This window comes from Dipodomys ordii, unplaced genomic scaffold (assembly GCF_000151885.1).
Source record: "Dipodomys ordii isolate 6190 unplaced genomic scaffold, Dord_2.0 Scaffold288, whole genome shotgun sequence".
Lineage (NCBI taxonomy): Eukaryota > Metazoa > Chordata > Mammalia > Rodentia > Heteromyidae > Dipodomys > Dipodomys ordii.
Genome location: NW_012267504.1, coordinates 471030 through 490810, shown reverse-complemented (window position 1 = coordinate 490810; position 19781 = coordinate 471030). Strand labels below are relative to the sequence as shown.

At 37.2% G+C, this 19781-nt stretch overlaps 1 protein-coding gene across 1 annotated transcript in view; it reads right to left on the bottom strand.

Annotated features, from left to right (window-relative positions):
• Positions 1-2565: 2565 nt before the first annotated feature.
• Positions 2566-19781, bottom strand: part of LOC106001352 (vomeronasal type-2 receptor 116-like) — a 32214-nt gene continuing 14998 nt past the window's right edge. The window contains exons 3-7 of the mRNA XM_013036461.1: positions 8833-9118; positions 6997-7803; positions 4815-5042; positions 3838-3961; positions 2566-3491 (exon numbers count right to left, since the gene is read on the bottom strand). Coding sequence (XP_012891915.1) covers positions 2566-3491; positions 3838-3961; positions 4815-5042; positions 6997-7803; positions 8833-9118 — 2371 coding nt within the window. The remainder of the gene's footprint in view (positions 3492-3837; positions 3962-4814; positions 5043-6996; positions 7804-8832; positions 9119-19781) is intronic.

The window sequence follows — 19781 nt, the reverse complement described above, 5'->3', positions numbered from 1 at the left end:
AACCCAGATGCCCCTCAGTAGATGAATGGATCAAGAAAATGTGGTATATATACACAAGGGAATTCTATGCCGCCATCAGAAAGAATGACATTGCCCCATTTGTTAGGAAATGGAAAGGCTTGGCAAAAATTATATTAAGTGAAGTAAGCCAAGCCCAAAGAAACATAGGTCCCATTGTTTCCCTTATTTGCAATATCTAGTATATGAATGAGTCAAACTGAAAAGGTCAGATAATGTGTCGTTAGGAAAATGAACCCTTAGATATGTATTTAAATGTTTTTTTTTCTTTCATGCATTTGTTTCTAACGCATTTATAAGATTATTTATTTTTTGCTTTGTATGTCCCTCCCCAACAGTATAACCCCTGCTTTCACTATATTTGATGTCGGTATAAATTGTGGAGGGGAAGGGGAAAAACTTATTCAACCACTTTGGAAAGCAGTATTTTCTTTATTATATACATTTTATTATATAGGTTATCTACACAGGGGTTACAGTATAACATGAGTTTCATTATGTTAGTTTTAAGTGGACACATAAACTCTTTTGTCCAAATGATCTTGTGTCCATTATAATGTATTTACTCTATATATTTAAATTATATTAATGACCTCAGATATTTTATTTTCATCCATACATATGAAATCCTTAATAGTTGGTAGAATATATCCAAACCTTTGCAAAGGTACAAAAATAAGATAAAAACATAAGGCATTTGATTCCCAATACCATACCCAAACATACACCACCCCCGCCCTCACACAGACAAGGAAGATTAGTAAACCATGACCCAAGTGTCAAATCCAGGCTGCTTCTCATGAATAAAGGTTTATTGTAACACACAAATTCATATGGCTACATGGTCCTTGCTCCCTTCTTACTTACTTCTGACCTTCTATTTATCCATGAACTCCTTTATATGGCATTTACTTTCTTCTGGTACCTTATCCATCCAATCTTGCTTCAACACATCAATCTAACCATGGAAATATTCTTTTCATTTTTTTCATTTAAAAGAAAATGTGTTGTGCAAGTTTTCTGAAATCCTAAGAAAAATTAGCAAGCAGTACAAAATATTGTGCAAAATCACTGAGATTACATATACTACCAACAATTTCACTTTACCCAATGAGGATTCAGTATTTCATTCAATAATATAAACGCTACCATATTACTGAAATTTCTTCTATAAATAAGGATGGTAGACAACTCAATAGAAACTGATGAGTATTTTGATTATATTTTCATTATCATATTGAGGAAGTAGGAAATTATTTACATTTTCATTTGTTAAATAGCATGCCTACATCAAAAGTGCATGCACACAATGTTTTTGGCCTACCCATTGTTATATTTTCAACTAAAATTTAATTTATAGAAAGCTATAGAAAGTTACATAGCCATTTATTTATTAGAAATACAAACGTGAGAAAAAGTTCTAAGTCAGCCTGGGCAGGATCACTTACTTCCAATCAGTGAACAAATGGAGACCAATGGAACTATGGTTCAAGAGGTAAAGAAAGCAAGAGTGAAAAATTAGCGGGCATTATAGGCCTTGAGTTGAATCATGCATAAATGAATTTAATTAATATCAGAAGAAACATGTAATCAACACTAGAAGAGAAAAGAAATGAGTGCAATTGTGTCCATATGTTTTAAATATGTGATTCTGTAAAAGTAGTTTAGAACCCATTAAATCAATGTATTAAAAACTGTAAGTAATGCTTCCTTATCAAATTAAGTCTTGAAATGTGACAGATGAAATTGTTCAATTTAAGAGATTTTCAGAAGTGATAACATTACAATAAATAACTTTATATATATTTAATATTCCAAAATCTGTGTGAAATTAATAAAGCGTGATTAATCAATGATAAAATAAAAAGAATATCCATGCTTTAAGGGAATAACTTTTATGCATTACAGACTTTAATCTCAGAGAAAATAAAAAATCTTGTCCATGCTAATCATAAATGAAAGTGTGTTTCCAGTAACATATACAAGTCCTTGCTAAGTTATATGAGGGAATTAGTGTGAGACAGAAGAGAAAGACACAGAAGGAGATGGAGAGAGAAAAAGAAAAAGAAAGACCAGAACAGAGGGAAAGGTCACACAAAAGAGACTCAGGATAATTTCAAAAGGAGAATGTGTGAGTAAAAATAAACAAGAATTGAACAAAACAATCTCTAGGAATAATATTAAAACATGCAAATTTGTGAGGAGAAGTATATTAATGCAATGGGTTGGAGTACTCTGAAACATGGTGATGGGCAGCCTGGAAAGTAATATGCATAAAAATGAGAAAAGTTATAGAAAAGGACAGTAGTGAAAAGACATTAACGAGATGATAGGATTAATCGCAGTTAAATAGGAGGAACTAAAAATATAGAAGAAAATTTTTATTTTAAATGGTGATCACCATCACCTGTGTCTACCAGTACAAGAAAAATGCACAAAAGATCCTTATTCTTTGAAATAAAAATTCCATAATATAAACTATTACAAGAACAGATAATTACTGTAGACTTAGATCACATCTTCTGTACACTAATCAAATCTCTGAGCTTAATCATAAGTTTGCATATTTCTACTATGTCTTTTATCCCTAAAACCATATGGAGAATTTTTATTTGGCATTAACAAGATGTTGTAGCACTTTGGAACAAATATACAGCCTAGAAGCCCTGCACTAGAGGCCAAGATGGAGAAGATCTCCACTGCCACCATGACTTTCCCCTTGGCACTGTGGTAGACAGGCAGGAAGGTGAGCCACACACTGCAGAACACCAGCATGCTGAAGGTCAGGAACTTGGCTTCATTGAAGGTGTCAGGCAGGTTCCTGGCCAAAAAAGCCACAGTGAAGCTGACCAGGGCCAGGGAGCCCAGGTATCCCAGGACACAGTAGAAGGCGGTGAGGGAGCCCTTGTTGCACAGAATGATGATATGGCCATGTTCAGAGTGTGCATCTGTGTCCACAAAGGGAGGAGAGGTTCCCAGCCAGAGTCCACAGATGGTCACCTGGATCAAAGTGCAGGTGGGGATGATGAAGTTAGGAGCCCCAGATACCAGCAGCCACCTTATCCTTCTCCCTGGAGAAGTGGCCTTGAAGGCCAGAACCACAGTCACTGTTTTAGCCAACACTGTGGAAACAGCCACAGTGAACACAATCCCAAATGTGATCTGCTGTAGGATGCAGGTGACTGTGTTGGGATGGCCAAGAAAGAGCAAGGAACAGAGGAAACACAAAATGAGGGAGATGAGCAAGATGTAGCTGAGAGTCCGGTTATTGGCCTTGACAATGGCACTGTCTTTGTGTTTCACAAACACTCCAAGAACAACAAGAGTTAGCATAGAGAAGCAAAGAGCCATGCATGCCAGAGCCATGCCCAAGGGATCTCCAAAAGCCAGGAAACTTGCAGCTTTCAGGAGGCACTGGTTTCTCTGTGTGTTGGCATACTGATGATCTGGACACTTCATACAATGCTCCATATCTGGTGCGAAATGTAAACTACCATTAGTTCTTGTTATGAACTTCTTCTTCAAAGAATTTAAAAAATTGTTCACATCTGGGGTGTTCTTAATATAACACCGTTTACTCTCATAACAGCATTTTTGTTTCTTTTGAAATCACAACCTCCTAGTATTTCCATCTATTTTTATTCAAGTTTTTTTTCCTTCTATGATTCTCACACGTATTGAAAAGATATTCGTTGGAGTGTTATAATATTTGAAGCAAAATTTTCTGTGTAGTCCAAATATACAACATTTGCATTGATTTGTTTGGGTTGAGGACAACTAGGGTAGGAGGAACAATTTCTTAATAAGTCATAGAATTACCTGTGACATTAGCAATCTCATTCTCTGGGCAAGGCGTACAATCAAAGCAACAGGTTGCTTTTTCCTCCTGATGAGATGTTCTGAATCCAGGAACACAACTCTCACTGCAGATAGAGTGAGGAGTCTGAGGAAAATCATGGATGTGTCAGTAACTGTTCAGATTTCTATCTAACACTTCACAGAGTGCATTGTTTTAATTAATTGATTACTAAACAAAATGTTTCTATGAATATAAAAGCAGTCAACTAATTGAATTCTGTTATAAAGTCCATATTCCATAATTCACAAAGGCTTATGTGCTTCAACCTTGATTTCTAGACTGTGGAATCCTTGTGAAGTATGAGATCTTTAAAAGGTGGAAAGTAGTGCTGAGAAAGTAATTCCTAATGTACAGTCCTATGGGCTTTCTTTGAATTCATGCCATACCTTGCCTCCTGTTCATCTGAGATATGGAGAATAGAAGAAGGAAGACCTCCTTTATGTAGTGTTATGTGAACCTCAGGCCCATGGTATCTTCTTCATTTTCTACAGTCCATGGTGAGGTAATATTCTCAGAGGTGCCTTTGAGGACCCCTTTCACCAATGTTGGTTAAGTAGCATGCCAATTAACCATTAAATTATTCTCCACAGAAGGGAACAAAAGAAAACTTTCAACCCTGGAAAGAAACTCCACAGGTACTTTATCACTATGTTATAAATCAAGATATTGGTAACAGATTTGAGCCTTTATGCTCAAAGTTACCACTCTGGTACTGGAAACATAGCTAACTTCTAGATGGTTAGTGGTTAAATGGACTTAACAGTCTCACTGATTTTCCTGTTTGGGCTGATATTTAACCATGATACTCAGATCTCCACTATCTGAGTAGCTAGGACTATGGGAGCAAGTTGCTAAAACTCAGCCAGGTATACACGAAAAAGGAGACTTTTGCTGATTTGTGTGTCCTTAAAAATTATTAGGATTAGATCAAACCCACCTCTGTGGTTCCTATGGCCCACTCTAACAAATCTTCAGATAAAGACAGTTGATTGCCATGTAGAGTGTATGGAGAAAACTTTCCTACTTTCACTGCAAGTTCAAGGCCTTCTGGAAAGTTCCAAATATTCAGAATGTCATACTCTGGCTCCACTTTGCTTTTCTCATCCCAAATCACTTGATCTCCAGCAGGATTGTAATACTGGATGTTTTTCAGGAAAAGGTGCAGCTAAAATAACAACACTATACGGTGAATTACATCCCAGACTTAAAACAGAAAACATGCAGTAAAAATGCTCCTGATTCAATGTGGTAGCTATTAATATCCCAACCTCATTTTTCTATGAAATAGAAGAATCCAAAAATTCACATCAAGCAATAAAGGCACCAAATAGAAAAACAATCCTTAACAGAAAGAACAGTGATGGAGAAATATCAATATCAAATTTCAAACTCTGCTACAAAGTAATAGTCATCAAAACAGCTTGGTACTGGCACAAGAACATATTTGATGACCAATGGCATAGAACTGAACACATAGAAATGAACCCACAGACCTATAGCCAACTCATTTTCAGTGAGGGAGCTAAAAAACTAGAATGGAAGAAATAAGACCCTTCAGTAAATGGTGGTGACAAAGTTGGTTAAACATCTGTAGAGAATTAAGCTAGATCTTTATATATCACCCTGCACTGAGTCATCTCCAAATGGAACAAATACCTCAAAGTAAAGCAGACACCCTGAAAACTTTACAGGAGGGAATAGGAGAAACTCTAGGCTTCCTTGGCATATGCTGAAATTTTCTTAATGAGGACACAGAAGCACAAGAAATCAAACAATGATTGGACAAATGGGATTACCTTAAATTGCAGAGTTTCTGCATGACATGGGACATAGCTAACAAGATCAATAGGATGCCCACAAGAAACTCATATCTAAAGAATAGTTAGAACACAAAATATTAAATCCCCCAACAACAAATGGTCAATAGACAAATGAAGAAATCATTAAACTCTCTGGCCATAAAAATGCAAATCAAAACAGCTTTGAGATTCCACCTCACCCTAGTTATAATAGATATAATCCAGAAATCTAATAACACCAGATGATGGAAGGGATGTGGCCAAAAGGGAGTCCTAGTGCATTGTTGGTGGGAGTGTGAACTTGTTCAACCACTTTGGAAGCACTATGGAGTTTCCTCAAATGATTCCACATAGAGCACCCCTATGACCCAGTAATCCCACTTTTAGGCATTTATGCAAACAATCATAAACAAAGCCAAAGTAAAATTATGAGCACATCTATTGCAGCATAATAAACCATAGCTAAGATATGGAACAAACGCACACAGCCCTCAAGAAAGTATTATATCTATCTATCTATCTATCTATCTATCTATCTATCTATCTATCTATCTATCTATATATGAATTCAATTCTATGCATCCATCTGAAAGAATTATTAACTGAAGTAAGCCAGGAACAAAGACACATAGGTCCATGGATTCTTTTATTTGCAGTAACTAGTACACACGTAGGATAATCTTAGCAGACAAGCAGAAATGTCAAAAGATATGTACAAATGATCTTACAATATAATGCTAAGCGAAAAGGACCCAAGGTAGAGACACAAGAGGTTTTATCTTTGTTGCTGTTGTTTTTAATATACTAATAATGTACTATGTGAATTTTTAAGTTCTTCCCACATGGTATAATCCCTATTTTGATTTTAATTGATTCCAGTGACCTGAATCCTCTATATACATTTCTCTAATATGGGGAGAGGAAGCAAAGTAATAAAATAATGAAATGAGGATACAGGTTGACTTATGGCAACAATGAGATGTACAAGACACTATGCTGAAAATGAACTTAACATGGGGGTGGAGGAATTGAGAGAAGGGAAGGTGGGGAGGGAAGGGATGGTAGGGCAGAAACAAAGAAGATAACAATGCTCAAGAGGAAATGTAAGCACTCTGTACAGTATCTTTGCAATAAAATCATATATTAACAAAGAAACCAAAATATGTATGCCTGATGATTAAAAACCTTTATTTAAACGTGTGTATATATACATATATAAATACATGGATATATGCAGAACTTTAGAAATTCATACAGTGAGAATTCTCACAACAAGAGTCTTTGCTAATGGTGTGTGCCCTCCAAAGGTGAAATAAGTACCTGTGCAGGGGAAGGCACTGTTCCTTTCCTATTTCCCATTGTGTGAACTTCCGTTTGAAGAAGAAGCATCTCATGGAGAGCCTGGGCCACAGCATATACAGTTTTGTATATATTATAGCTGTATCCAGACATAGTCATGTCAAAAATATGTCCAGGCAACCAATCCAAAGAGGTGTCAGGAGGACAGTTGTCCCATATTACACAGTCAGACTCTGCATCTGAGCAATTAAATGACAGAAACCACAGCCTAGCAAGGAAAATATCTTCTGGGTATTTGGAAGGATTAACTGCCTTGACAAAATCTGTGAATCCAGAAACATTTACATGATGGTGTGTGAAAATAAGAGGTACATGCAATGAGCCTAGCATGAAATATCCCGTTTTCATGGTGAAATCCCACTGTAAATTCATGACACAAACTTTGCCTTGTATTAAAATTTGCTCAAGACTCATTATTATAGATATTAGGGAATCTTTATCACCATATATGATGAGAACACTTGCTGAAGAATTATTGATCTTGTTATAAACTGCCATCACTCTGAATAAATATGACAGGTCTTGGGTTGAGACAACTAGCTCATAGGCTACACAAACTTTGTTTTTGGCCATCTCTTCTTTCAATTCAGCCAGAAACCATGAACCATTCTCATCCTGTGAGGTCAACAGCCCCACCCAGTTCCAGTTGAAGTGAAGCAGTAAGGAGACAATGGCTATGGCCATTGATGTGTCCTTTGGGGCCATCTGATAGAGAGCAGGAAACTTGTTATGGTCACTCAGGGTATGATCAAAAGACCCAAAGGTAAACTAAACGGAAAGAAAATTCATGAATGAGGAGCTTGCCATGCAACACAATCTCAGTCTTAAAGTAGGTTAAGAACCAGTTGAAGTAGGTAGAAGCTAGTTTTGTTGTTTTTTAAAGTACAATGTAATGATTTGTAAATGTCTGTTGATCTTTATCAATAACTCTATCAACACATTACATCTATATCAACCCCAACCACTCTCTGACTTTACAAATTCCATTTCCAAATAGATACATTGAATATTAAGTTGTTTATTCCAACTGTCCATTTTTTATTCATCTGTCTTTTTCCCTTAACATCTATTCCAGTCAGACAAGGTGTAATTCATCTCTCTGGTGTTCTTTTTTATACTGTTAGTAGATCAGAAAATTTAACCCATGGTGTTCCATTCCTACATATACCATGTGTGTATGTAAATGGCTATGTGCATGTTCCATATTTTTTCACATTACGTAATCATATTTTAGATATGACTTTCATCTACAAGAGAACACATTTACCATTTCTTGTTCTGATGCTGACTTTCTTCTTTCAACCTATATATTCCCAAGTGTGTATGAGTGTGTATATTTATGTGCATGCCAATACAGGGATACAAACACATGGCCTCTTGCACTTCCTTGGCTTTTTCCCCCTCTAGACTGGTGCTCTACCATTTGAGTTACACATCACATTGTGCTCCTTGTTGGTTAATTGAAGATACAAGTTTTCTGAGTAGCTTGGAATATAGGTGTGAACCATGAATACCCTGCTCAACATATCTGCAAACTGCAAAGTCATTTTCCATTTCCTAACTTATTAAAGAACATTATTAATATAGCTTTAAGGAATAAATAAGCATTTGTCTGCTTGAATTCTTTCCAATCTTCTTTTCCAAACAATGGACTATACATATCCCACTATCTTTGAGTAGTTATTCTTTCATATCACAAAATGTAATAGTTCTATAAATTGAGTGTCTTCCTTTCACCCTCTTTTAACACCTGAAATCGCACCACATTAGACATTTTTATAAACTTCCCACCCTCACCTGTGGAAATCTGTAGAGTCCCAGCAATGTCCCAATCTGGTTAGATGTTATTCCTGATGGTCCTGTAAGTACTGCTGTAGACCTCCTGTCTCTCATACAAGAGTAGTTTGGAATCTTGTATTTTCCAAAGAGCCAAATGAAGGGATTCTTAAACATTGTCCAAGCTCTGAATTCAACATCATAGATATCAAGTCCCAGAGTCATGTTATGTAAAAGAACAGGATTTTTGTTGATTTCCTCAACAGCAAAAACCAAAGCCAAAACAAACTGATAGTTCTTGAAGATCCTACATGAGCATAGAAATTGAGGAGGAGTATTTCAAAACTTGTGATTTTTCTGGGTTGAATGCTTGCTTCTTTGCTACTGAACAAATCATAATATTACCCTTAATTAGCAAGGAATGTGAATGTAGAGTCTTATGCTTATATATTGAACTAGGTAAGGACATGAGGGGAATTTGTCATGAATGTGATTCAGAAACTTATTTAAGATGAGAGAGAGAGAGATAGAATGAGAGAAACAGCACTTCTCCCCCCCACTACCTCATGATAGTTGTCCTTCATATTAGGTTTTCTTGAGATTGCAAATATTCTCTTGCCTCTATCTTAGAACAACTCAATACATCTTTGTGAAAAATAAGTTTATGTTTTGTGTTGATGTGGCCAGTCTAACGATCCAATGTTCAATTTAAGGGCAACTTTTACAAACTTAGTTATGAAAGATTTTATAGCAATGTCTTCTCACACACCCAACATATTGAACAGCTCTTCCTGCAATATCAACCCAAACAAGAGCTCAAATACAAGTGAGGGGTGTTCATTTTTATTTATGCACCAAAACAAAAGGGATGCATCCAACTCCAATGAAATCATTATCATAAAGAGAATCTCAAATTCAGTGGATGATGAGAGAATTGTAAGGAAGCTTTACATTGAAATCTCACTTCCAAGCCCACCATGGTAAAATGCAGTGATGGCTACTCTCTTGCCAATATATTTAGATTGAGATACTAAAAAACAAACAAACCTGTAGAACGAAAGAAAGAAAAACAAAATAATGTAGTTTCTTTCTCTGTATCCTGTCTATGTGTGTAAGGGTGTGTTGTGTGTGTACATATTCTATAGAAATTAATATAATGAAATCAACTGGCATTGTTTTAAAAGGAAACAATGGAGGCATGATGGAAACACAAATGAAAGTATTAACTTGTTTAACATGTAGTATAAATATATGTGAAATAATCATAATGAAAGCCTATCCTGTGAGCAAAATCTTCTAAATGGAAGAAAATGGTGAGGTTTAAGAAAAGTTGATTGTACATACACATATGGAGGAATAAACTATAAGAATGAAGATGTGTGAAAATGGTTCATAAAAGTTGACAAAGCATTTTCCAAAAAGCACATAATACTATTTTGTGCATGCAGCAAATGGTTGGGAATGCCCAAAGTTTTAAATGTCTGTTCTAATAAGTCGTGCCAGATTTTCAAATTCCTAGCATAGACAAGGATAAAATGTAAGTTACATAAATATGAAACAATCATAAAATCTCTGATCTAAAATCTACACCAAGCTGCCTTATGATCAAGTTCTCACAAATGAAGTATAAATACAGGGTAGATACTCTAGAATAGAACACAATTTGGAGACAACACATAGCTCTGCCCTGATTCCCAAACTGCTGACTCCTCAGTAGAATCTGTAAGAGTCAGTAGAATACATTAGTATTACATGTTTTATAGTATTGACAATATGTACAGTATTGGTGATTAAAATACAGAATTTATCCACCAGGAATATTTTATGGAAAATAGATATCATTTGGTAATGAAGGAAGGAGTAAGATGTTCCCAGACAAGCACAGTTAAAGAATGTAAGTCCTGCAGATATTTCCTACATGAACTATTAAATGAAAATTTTCAGTCAAAAAGACAGAACCATTAAAGAACAGGAAAACAATCTAAGAATAGGTACGCTGTATCCTGCCAATACAATAAAAGTAGAGTTTAACAAGAAAATCAATCACAGGGAAGATTCAAACTGGTAGAAAATGAATGATTCAATACGGAGTAATCCATAACTCTTCAAACATTTAAGGAAAGAAAACTTCAATTTTCTCCAACTTCTTGATATTCAGAGCTATAAATTTTCCTCTGACAACTGCCATTTTTATGTCCCATACTAGACCCAAATTCATTGAATGATGCAACCCAGGCTCTGAGAAAAGCAGGACAAAGCCAAATCCTTAATTGTCAGAAAGAGACAATGAAATACACAGAATAAAACAAAATAAACAATAAAATAAATAAACAACAAAATAGAAATAGCTAATAAAAATAAATCGGAAATCAACAATTTAGGGTAAAAAAACCCACAGAAAGGATGAACACAGCAAAAAGCTGGTCCTTTAAAAAAGTTAATAAAATTGACAGACCATTAACAAATTCGACTAAGAAAAGAAAAGACACACAAAGTAATAAAAATTAGAGATGAAAATGAGAATATGAAGCCGAGCACCGGTGGCTCACGCCTGTAATGCTACCTACTCAGGGGACTGATATCTGAGGATCACGACATAAGGCCAGCCCGGGCAGGAAACTCCGTGAAACTCTTATCTCCAGTAAACCACCAGAAAACCGGAAGTAGTGCTGTAGCTCAAGTGGTAAGGTGCTAGCCTTGAACTGAAGATCTGAAGGACAGTGATAAGGCCCAGAGTTCAAGGCCCACGACCGACAAAATTAAAAAAAAAAAAGAAAATGGGAATATGACTACAGAGATATGAAAGATTCACATTATTATTAGGTAGTATTCCACAAAACTTCATACTAGTAAATTCAAGAATATGGCAAAAAAAGGAAGCATCTTTAGAGTACACTGATAGTCCCAAACTTAACCAAGGAAATTTACCTTAACTAAATTGACCCATAACAAAGAATGCAATTGAAATAGCAATAAAGAATCTCCCATCCAAGGAAAGCTTAGTAACAGACAGATTTAGAGCAGTATGCTATAAAGTCTGCAAAGGGGAACTCACTCTCTTACTCCACAAACGCTTCAATGAAATAGGAATGGAAAGATCACTACCAAGCTCATTCTATGAAGCAAACATAATACTCATAAAAAAACCAGATAATATAATATAAAAGAGAACTATACATCCATTCATTTGATAGACATTGATGCAAAACTTCTCAACAAATTTCTAGCAAAGCAAATTCAGTAACTAATGAAAAAAATCATACTTCATTATCAAATGGGATTCATTCCAGGATTGCAAACCTGGTTCAATTTATGCAATCAATTAATGTAATTCATCACATCACCAGAAGCAAGGATAAGAACCACTTGATCATCTCAATAGATGCAGAGAAGTCATTTCACAAGGGTCAGCACCACTTTTTAATAAAACATCTTGGGAAGCTAAGAATCCATGGGAGGTTCCTCAATATAATAAATGGTCTATGTGACAAATTAGTGCCAGCATTATATGTAATGGGAAAACCTTTAAACAATTTCCTCTAGAATCAGGAACCAGACAAGGATGCCCACTCTTTCCATTTCTCTTCAGCATAATTCTGGAATTGCTTCCAAGAGAAAAGACAGAAAAGGAACAAATAAAGGGGATCCAAATAGAAGAAAAAGTAAAGCTATCCCCATTTGCCGATGATATGATCCTCTATTTAAAGAATCCTATAGATTCTTATCCCAAGCTACTTGAGTTGATTTAAAACTTTGGCAAAGTAGTGGGTTATAAAATCAACCTACAAAAATCAGTCACCTTCCAATGTTGAAATTGCCAACAATGTTGAAGTCAGAAAGAAACATCATTTGTAATAGCTTCACAATAAATAATATACTTTGGAATTTCTTCATCAAAATGGGAAGGATCTATATTGTGAAAACTTCAAGACTCTGAATCAGAAATTGAAGCATACTTAACAAAATGGGAAAACATCCTGTGCTCCTATTTTGAAAATCGCAATTGTTCACAGAGAAATCTACAAATTAAATGCAATACACTTTAAAATCCCAACAACTGTCTTCAAAGAAATAGAGATATCAATCCAAACATTCATGTGGAATACGGAAAGACCCAGGACAACAAAATCAATCCATAGCAGGAAGAACCTGGAAGAATACCAGTATCAATCTTCAAGCTTTAGTTCAAAACCATAGTAAGAAAAATAGTTTAATATTTTCACAAGAATAGGTCTGGGGACAAAAACAATGGAATACAAAACACAGAAACTTTCTCACAAACGTATAGCCACCTAATATTTGGTTAGGGAGCCAAAAACACAGCTTGGAAGAAAGATACACTCTTACAAAATGGTTCTAGAAAAATTCAGTATCTATATTCAGGAAACTTAAGCTAGCTACATATATATCATCTTGCACCAGAATCAACTCTTAAGTGGATGAAAGACCTCAACTTAAGCGTGGTTAGGTTGCAAATACTACAGAAAGGGTAGGGGAAATCCTAAGCCCTCCAGAAATGGGGCAAAACTTCCTAAACAAAGATCTCCAAGCACAACAAATCAAAGAAAGACTAGATAAATGGGATTGCATCAAGGGAGGAGTTTCTAATTAGAAAGAGTCACAGCTAACAAAGAAATAGCCCACAGATTGGGAGAAAATCTTCATTTGCTAAACACCACATAAAAGCCTAATATCTAAATTACACATAGAGCTAAAAAATTAACCCCCGTCAAAGAAACCTCCAAAACTCAACTACTTAATCAATAATTCGGCTAGAGACTTAAAGAGAGACCTCTCAAAGGAGGAAAAAAGAATGGCCAACAGACACATGAACAAGTGGCCAACATCTCTGGCCATAAGAGAAGGGCAAATCAAAATAATACTGAGATTCTACCTCACTCCAATTAGAATAGCCTTTATCAGGAAAACTAACAACAAATGTTGGCAAAAGTGTCCAAAATGGCATCCAACTGTTGGTGGGAATGTAAACTCATTCAACTACTCTGGAAAGCAGTATGGAGGTCCATAAAAGATTGAAAATAGAGCTTCCCTATGACCCAATAATTTCACTCCTGGACTTTGAGCCAATGGATTGCAACCCAGGTCACACTAATGCCATAATCACAACCATGTTTATTGCAGCATTGGTTACCACAGCCAAGATATGGAATAAATGTAGATGTCCCTTAGTGGAAAAATAGAACAAGAAAATATGGTATATATACACAATGGAATACTACTCATCCAACAGAAAAAATAATAATATACCATTCCTTAGGAAAGGGAAAGACTTCAAAAAATTATATTAAGCCACATAAACCACAGCCAAAAAAATAAAAGCTACAAGTTTTCTCTCATTTTCTGTAATTAGGATATGTCTATAAATCTACAAGTAAACACACTGTATAAATTCAACATATATATGTTTGTGTGTGTGTGTGTGTGTGTGTGTGTGTGTGTATGTATATATATATGTATGTATGTATACACACACACATACTGGGAGATGATAAATTTTATAGCACCCTAGATTTAACATACAGAGGCAAGGGAGGATATGCACTGGAGTAGTAGACAAGGACTCAATAGATGTGTACAGATGACCATAAAAAATAATATATTATGAAGTGAACTCCAAGGAAAAGAAAAGAAAGACATTTTTATTTGTCATTGTTATGGTTTGTTAATCTCTTTACCTTTTGTTTTGTGTGTTTGTATTTGGGAGGATAAGGGAAGGCACATAAATGGTGGAACAAAGATGAATAAGTACAACAGTGATACTCTCTAGACATTGTGGAAAATGAACTAGCCATCTTGTGGGTGAAGACAGAAAAAGAGTAGGAGAGAATGAGGGAAGGGGAGACATGGTATAAAAGAATTGTCCTCATTACAGATTACTTAACTCATGTAACTAACCTTCTGTATGCTATCTTTACAGTAACAATAAAAATAAAACCAAACAAATAAAATAAAGTGAATAAAAAGACCCATCATAAACAATGAGATTGAATTGGCAATAACAAATCTCCCTTCCAGGAAAAACTCAGGAACAGATGGTTTTACAACTGAATTCTAATAAACTTATAAAGGAGAATTATCAATTATTCTCAAACTCTTCAATGAAATAGAAAGTAAGGGAACACTATTCATTCTATGGAAACCAGAGAAGTGCAGGTAGAGGAAAGGAATTTCAGATCCATCTCCAATATGAACATTGCAATTTGCAACAAAATACTAGCAAATAGAAGTCAAACATTGATGAGAAAATTTGTCCCAGGAATATTAGTCTGGTTTAACATATGTCAGTCAGTTAACATATTACAACACATTAACCGAAGCAAGGGAAAGAACCAAATGATCATCTTGATAGATGCAGAAAAAGCCTTTTATAAGATCCAAAATTCCTTTGTGATAAAAACTTGGAAGGAGGTAGGAATACTTGGAATATTCCTCAGTATAAAAAAGCTGTATATGACAAACTTACAGCCAGCATTATGTTCAATGGTCAGCAAGTAAAGCCATTTTCCCTAAAATCAGTAACACGATATGGATATCCATTCTCTCTGGTACTCTTCAACAGAGTATTGGAATTCCCAACAAGAGTGTAAAGTAAGATAAAAGCAATTAGGGGAATTAAATGGGGAAGCAAGAAGTAAAACTAACCCTTTGCACAGATGACGTTATACTGTATTGAAGGGACTCCAAAAACTCCTCCACCAAGCTACTAGAATTGACCTGGAACATTGGCAACATACCTAGGTATGAAATCAACCCCCAAAATGAATTGCCTTTGTTTATGCTGTTGATCAAGGCTGAAATTAGAAAAGCGACCTCATTTGCAATTGCCTCAAAATTATAAATTACCTGATAGGGGAAGGAACTCCATGTGAAAACTTTAAATATTTGAAAAAGGAAATTGAAGAAACCTTAAGCAGCTGGAAAGATAATTTATGCTCCTGCATTAGAAAAGTTAAACTTGTGGGAAATCACAATACTACCTAAAGCAATTTACAAATTCAATGGAATATCAATAAAAATCCCAACAAAATTCTTCAAATAGAGAGAGAAAACAATCCAAAAATCCATGGGGAAAAAAAGGAAAATGAACACCAAAGCCACACTTAGCAGTCAGAACAGTGTAGGATGAATAGCTTTATTAAACTTCAAACTCTATTACAGAGCCATAGTAATTATGACAGGTTAGTATTGAATAAATGGTAGGCCAGAGAATCAATAGAACAGAATAGAAGTCCCAGAAAGGAACACAAAGACATATAGCCACCTGATATTCAGTAAAAGAGCCAAAATTATAGGCTGAAAAACTGATGCTAATAAAACTGGACATCGATTTATAGAAAACTGAAACTAGATGTCCACACATAATCTTGCACCCACATCAATTCAAAATGAATCAACGATTTCAATGTAAAGCCAGAAATCATGAAACTTACAGGAAAGAGTAGAGGAAATTGTGGGCTCATAAGAACAAATCAGAATTTTCTACAGAAACTACCAGGATCAGAACAAATGAACGACAGAATTGATAAATGAGTGTACATCACTCATAAAAGTTTCTGCCCCGAAAAGGGCATAGGTAACAATCTTAATAGAAAGATCACAGAACAGGAGATTTTTGTTTACCAGCTATCCATCAGAGAAGAGCCTCATATCCAAAATATACTTCAAGCTCAAAATATCCTTAAAGATCCATAAATATACTTAGCCCTTAAAGAAAGAACAAGCCGAGCTATAAATGAGCTAATGACTTAAAGAGAGATTTCTCAGAAGAAGAAATAACAATGTTCAATACACACATGAAAATATGTTCATCATTTCTGGTCATAAAGGAAATGAAAACCAAAACAACACTTTCATTTCACTTCACTCTAGTTAGATTGTCCATTATCAAGAAAACCATAAGAAATGCCGACAAGGATGTGGCCAAAAGAACTCCACTTATCTGCAAGAAAAATGTAGTGGATAAAGTTGTTATTTATAGTCAAAAGAATAGATACAATGTCATTAAACCAGAAAATACTTTATTTTGTCTCTGTGTGCAGCTAAGAAATGCCCATTTGCTTTAACTATACTACCCAATGTGTCTATATTAACACCTTAAGACAAATACTCAAAAATATTTTGGGAAATTAAGAGAATGAAAATCATCTGAATGTGGGTAAATAGTGGGGAACACAAAGAATAAGGTAAGACAGGTACTAGTGATTCATTCCTGTAGTCTTAATTACTGACGAGATTGAGATCTGAGGATTGTGGTTTGAAGCCAGGTTGGGCAGGGATGTTTGTGAGACTCTTATCTCTATTCAACTACCAAAAAGTGCCACGAGTGGAGCTGTGGCTCAAGTGCTAGAACTCTAGCCTTAAGTTGAAATGTTTAGTGACAGACAGAGCCCAAGACCTGAGTTCCCAGGATTAGCATAAAAGAAAGAAAGAAAACATACCAATGACATATAAGATAAAGACATATATCTTATATAGCATAGACGAGAGTAATTGCTATTCTGGGATCACTGCTTTCAATTGTGGGCAGCTACCCCAGTGTATACTTGTCACACCAGCACTTGAAAACAAGTGCAAATGATATACACAATGAGATTTTCAGATAGTTTGCTAGAATTTCTTGACTCTGTACAGTCATTTTCTTTTCTTATCTTTTTTAGTATAGCCACTTATTAATGAGACTGTGTTATGAACAAAAGGGCAAGAACATACAGGAGCATATGAGCACAAAGAAAGTAGAATTCATACTGGGGAGATTAAATTCTCTTATAAGTGATCTTTAAAATGCTTTCCTGGGATGGGGGACCAAGATGGCAACGGGGCAGCAGGGAAACACCACAGCTCTCCCCAACCAAAAAGAGAGTTGGAGTTCCAATGCTTAATCTCCCCAAGAGACCAACAACAACAAAAAGACGAACACTCAGAGAAAAACAGGAGGTAGAAAATAACAACAAAGAAAGAGATGAAAAGAAGAATTTCAGAACAGAGAAGAGCGAAGACCCCTCCCTCAACCTTTACAGGCCGCACAGCAGCCAGCCTGGCAGGGGCTGCCTGAGCCCCAGAGACACAGGGGGCCGCCTGCAGATCACCCATGCAGAAGCCGCCTGAGGTACCGGTTTGCAGACCAGCTGATGGCCACGAATAGAGAAACCTACCAGCTGGGAGTCTCCACGAGGGTCCCATCCCCACCCCTCACTCTCCACCCGAGCAGAGAGGCTCCAACCCACCAAAGCCGCCTGGCACTGGCAGTATGACAAAGGGAGCTGTCTGCAGACCACCCACGCAGAAACTGCCTGAAGCACCAGACCCACCCGATCATGATCGCAATGACCTGGTGGGGGCCGCCGGGGTTCCAGAGGCACAGGGGGCTGCCTGCAGATCACTCGCACAGAAGCCGCCTGAGCATGGACACTGTGGACCCAACAGCTTCGATAGAGGCAGAGACATAAAAGAATTACACAGAGCCCCCACCTCCCAGCCCAGCCCGCAACCACCCCAGCTGAACTCAGATTGCAACAGCAACTGACGATCTACACCACACAGAAACAACTAGCTCCAGGGTGAGTACCCCACAGGGGACAGTGTATCCCTCAAGGGAGACCAGAGCTGGAAGGAATCTCCAGACCCTGACCCGGACTCCCTACCCAAACACCCGGACCACAGGACCCACTAAAACTGGGAACTGTTCTAGAGCTCCACCAGCCCATGGAGCACACTCCACTGGCCAGGCTAGAGCAAAAGCACCCCTGGAAGGGAGCTTAAATGCCCAAGCCAGGAATAGCGCCCCTGGGTCAAGACTACCAACAGTAGAAGAAATTTGAACTGTGTACCCCAGGCTGCATAACCTAGGTGGTATACACATCAGCACAGGCCTAATGAGCGTGCTCCAGGCTGGGGCCGGAACCAGGCCTGGGCATCTGGTGCCTGAACAACACAACCAATTCCTCCCAACTGAAGTCAAAAGCTGAATATACGCCTCAACAGAGGGGAGAAGAAAAGGGAAGAGCACTCCCCGGGAAGCACGCCTGTGACAACAAAAGACCTGGAGGCTCAAGAAAAGAGAAGCCCAAACCCCACCAAACCTTCACCCATATACTCTAGGCTGGGAATTGGGAAACATAGGTTGCCAGCACCTGATAGTAAGCAGGAGCTCAGACAGATAAGGCGGCTCAGCAGCAGAGTGAGAGTCTTGGCTGTATGAGGCCCTGGATCTGATTCCTCAGCATCACAAAAGCAAAAAGGGTCAGAAGTGGTGCTGTGGCTCAAATGGTAGGGTGCCAGCCTTGAGCTGAAGAGCTGAGGGACAGCACCCAAACCTAGAGTTGAAGCCCACAACCAGCCCAAAACAAACAAACAAAAACACATCAAGAGCCCATAGCAGACTCCAGTATCTGGGACAGTGCATCCAGAGCATCTGATCTTCCCAAGAGCACCCATAGGAGCAAACACAAGCAGTCTAGGCTGCTCAACCCTTCCAAAGGCGGGAACTGCCAGCAATCTACAGCAGAGAGCCGAGAATCCTGAGTAGGTCAGAACAGCAGCTGGAAATAGGCTCCCAACGGAACCCAGATCAGGCACAGACTCTCTCTACCAATACAGAATCAGCAACCAAGCAAAGACAGACACACCAAAACAAAATTGCAGATCAGTCTCCTGAACCCCCATGTGAAAATCACAGAGAAAAATTACAAGGTTTACCACCACCCAGGACAGCAAGCTAACCTCAATAGCCAGCAGCCACGCAGGGGAGAGCCCCAGTGGGAGCAAAGCAGGAATGGAAGACAAAAGCTACATCCAAGGGTTGCTGGAGGCAATGACTTAAGAAATAAAGTGAGAAATTGATCAGAAATTGAAAGAGCACAAAGATGAACTATCAAAAGAAATACAGGATATCAAACAAGAGATGCATGCAAAATAGAAGCTGCACAAACCTCAGTAAGAAGTGAGATAAA